The sequence below is a fragment of the Bison bison genome, unplaced genomic scaffold (genome assembly GCF_000754665.1).
Source record: "Bison bison bison isolate TAMUID 2011002044 unplaced genomic scaffold, Bison_UMD1.0 scf7180017458669, whole genome shotgun sequence".
NCBI classification, from domain to species: domain Eukaryota; kingdom Metazoa; phylum Chordata; class Mammalia; order Artiodactyla; family Bovidae; genus Bison; species Bison bison.
In genome coordinates this window covers 8,484-11,623 of record NW_011371851.1, presented here as the reverse complement: position 1 = coordinate 11,623, position 3,140 = coordinate 8,484, and the positions used below count along the sequence as shown (strand labels likewise).

At 40.8% G+C, this 3,140-nt stretch overlaps 1 protein-coding gene across 3 annotated transcripts in view; it reads left to right on the top strand.

The window, feature by feature from the left end:
• The window catches only part of LOC104990487 (CTP synthase 2-like), a 27,568-nt gene that overhangs the window by 20,925 nt on the left and 3,503 nt on the right, over positions 1 to 3,140 (top strand). For all 3 annotated transcript variants that reach the window (XR_825590.1, XM_010842990.1, XM_010844014.1), the window contains exons 3-4: positions 2,429 to 2,473; positions 2,577 to 2,695. Coding sequence is in view for 2 of the 3 variants with exons in the window: in XM_010842990.1 (XP_010841292.1) it covers positions 2,429 to 2,473; positions 2,577 to 2,695 (164 nt within the window). In the remaining variant the exon portion in view is untranslated. The remainder of the gene's footprint in view (positions 1 to 2,428; positions 2,474 to 2,576; positions 2,696 to 3,140) is intronic.

Here is a 3,140-nt window from a genome sequence, read left to right as displayed (position 1 = left end):
TAAAACTGTTTGCTCCTCAAATGTAACAAGACTCACATGAACAGTTCCGTATTCTGTGGCCTTTCAAAAATTTTAACATGTAAGAGCCTAATACCTAATAACTCTCCCCACTGAGAAGTGTGTGTGTGTGTACAGAGATTATTTAAAGAGAGACGTTAGTCTTAAGATAGAGCTGAGATGTCTTGAACTAAGTGAAAATATCCCCAGAGAAGTATATCTTATGACTTAAGTCTACTCTGTTTGAAACAAAAACGAACCCCTAAGTCTTACATGGCACAGATTTTATTACATTTGCAGGAGCTGTTGCTGTTCTGCATGCAGAATTGTGTTTCTAGCACTTGTGTTTTGCTGGCACATGACTTGCCATAAAATCAGCATGCTTAGCAGCATTGCTTATTTTGAGAATTCTGTTCTTGAGTGTTGTGGTTTATTTGGTCGTTCTATCTCCACCCCTAAACACATATGAAAAAACGAGTGAACCCGGTCATTTGCCTTGGAGCTTCCCTTTGTTAGGCTTACCCTGTGCCATAGTGATGCATTGGCAGAGTTTAGGGCTGATAGCCAGCAGACAGGAAATGAGAGCCATTAGGTTAGACCCACCCAAGTCCACTTGCTAAAGTGGGTAGGGAATTACTCTTGGTACAGGAAAACCATGCACTTGGCAGTTTTCACTGCTTCTTTGTACAGGAAAACCATGCACTTGGCAGTTTTCACTGCTTCTTTGTATTTCCATGACTTTTTGAGAAATATCATGTTATAAACACATAACCCTCATAACCACAACGGCTTGTATTTTTATGTAGTTTCAGAGTGCATTTGTGCAGTCTCTTTTGGCCCTCATAACATTTTGGGGAGGTGTTGTAGGTATCCTTACTAATTTCTTCTGGACTCTCAAGGGGTCAAGTGACCAGTCTGAAGGTACATAGCTAATAACTAGTTCAACCAAGACAGTGAGGGGTAAGATGTGGGCCCACCCCACTCTGTCCCGAGTTCAGCAGCAGGGAAGGAAGCTTGAACTACTTGAGAAAATGGAGTTCCTTTGGCCCTTTGGACCTTCTCACTTGTGGCATCAGGGTACACACCTCATGGGCCCACTGTACCACACAGCTGAGACTTGAACTTGTGGCCTGGGTTAGCATGATATGGGGATTGTGGCCCCACCTCGAACAAGCTGTGTGCCTGGTGAGTCACTCGAACATCCTTGACCTTCATTTCTTCTCACATAGGAAGTTGAGTGCATCTTCCAAATCCCCTTTTGTTGCAGAGAACCAGAAGGGACTCTATGTTTGTATAGTGAGAGTGCATGGATAAGGATATATCAACTTTTCTCGGTTCTTTTTTTGAAAAAATATTCTTTGCTTATTATGTGTTTTCTTTATTGAAAACCCTTTGATAACAGTAGAAGTGGTTTTCCTGAATTAAAATCTAACTAGGAGATATTTTCTACTTGATTGTTCATCTAACAAATCTTGTCTTTTCTGCCATTCTTAAGCTTTTTCTTTGTCTTCACCATGCTGTAGCCCCACCCTCCCCCTTTCAGTATTTTGTCCAGAAGTCAGGGAGGAGAGTGAAATTGTCTGTTATGATTTTGTTTATGTATTTATTGATATTTACTCAATATGTTTAGCGTAAATCTTTGTTTTCTAGCCTGTTAGCATATGATTTCTCCAATTGCTTCCTCTCCTCTCTTTTAAAAAAAGTGAATTTTGGACTCTTATGGAATTCAAACTTCTGTTGCTATAAGTCAGCAAAACCTTGGCCACGGCTAGGAGTAGCTCAGGCATAAAACACTTAGGTCCTGGCAAAGCCATCTTCATAGATCAGTAGAGCTTTGAGGGGTTGATCAGCCTGCTGATTTACTTGGAACCAAGCAAAAGGAACCCCAAAGTGAGACTGGCTTCAAGTCAAAGTACAATTGTAGGCCTATCTCGTGGAGAAGCTTTATTTCTACAGAAACCCAAGATGGCGGCATCTATGTCAAGACTGAATACTACATGTAACTCGACATAGTTGGAGCAACACATAAAGTTTCTAATTTGAAAACAGCAAAATTGTACAAATTATTTCTCAAACCCTTGGACCTATGAGAATGCTTATTGAAATGGAAAACTTCCATGCTGTTGGCCTATATTAGTGGTCTTCAGAAGGTTATACATTTCAGTCTAAACTGAAATGCTTTTATAAATTTTCTAAATAAAGTACTTCCAATTTAAAATAAAAGCAAGTGATCAATTCCTCTGACAAAAGAAGGAGACCATTGGTTATGGTTGAATTAATGTCTTCCTGGAGTGACTAAGAAGTAGTATTAGAATATTCCTTAGTATTTTCTCTGAGTGGGGGGTAATTATGGAAAGTGTTTGGGATCATAAATAGAATAATTGTGCAAAATTTTTTACATTTTGCTGAATCAGTTCATCTTTTGCTCTAGTGACAGATACAGTGATGCCAGTGATGACAGCTTTTCAGAGCCAAGGTTAGCTGAGTTGGAAATCAGCTGAAACTGACCCATGACTTGGAATCACCAGGACAACCTGAGAGGGTGAGATGGAACCTTGAAGTTCTTGTTTGTTTTATAGACAAGCTGTCATCTTGGTGCAGAAGGGAGCATCACAGGACTCATCTCACAGGATCCCGGGATGCTCCTGTTTGACTGGCATAGTGAGCAGAACAAACTTGACAGCTGATTATGCTTCTGGTAATCTGGAACACCCCTGAGAAAGCTAGCAGTTAGGAATGTGCACGAGGCCAGGAATAAGTATATCTGAGCACCTATAAATGGATACATGGAGGCTGTGGTGGTTAGAGCTGTAAGAGTGTAGCTGAGGGGTCAGCAAACTTGTACTGTAAAGGGCCAGACAGAAACTGTTTTCAGCTTTTCAGGCCCTACAGTGCATTGGAGATGGAGAGCAGGCTTGAACGTCTACACACAAATAGGCAGGGCTGTGTCCCAATAAAACTTTTATTTCCAAACACAGTGTGTTGACCCGTGATCTAGGTCACTCATGAAAAAGCAGATTTCCTTGAATTTGTAGAAAATAAAATAGTGTTTTCTTTCTTTGTAGGGAGATGTCAGAGACTGGCTTGGCTTCCAAGGGCAGCTTGTATCCCTCACAGCTCCTGGAGGTTTTATTAGAGAAGGT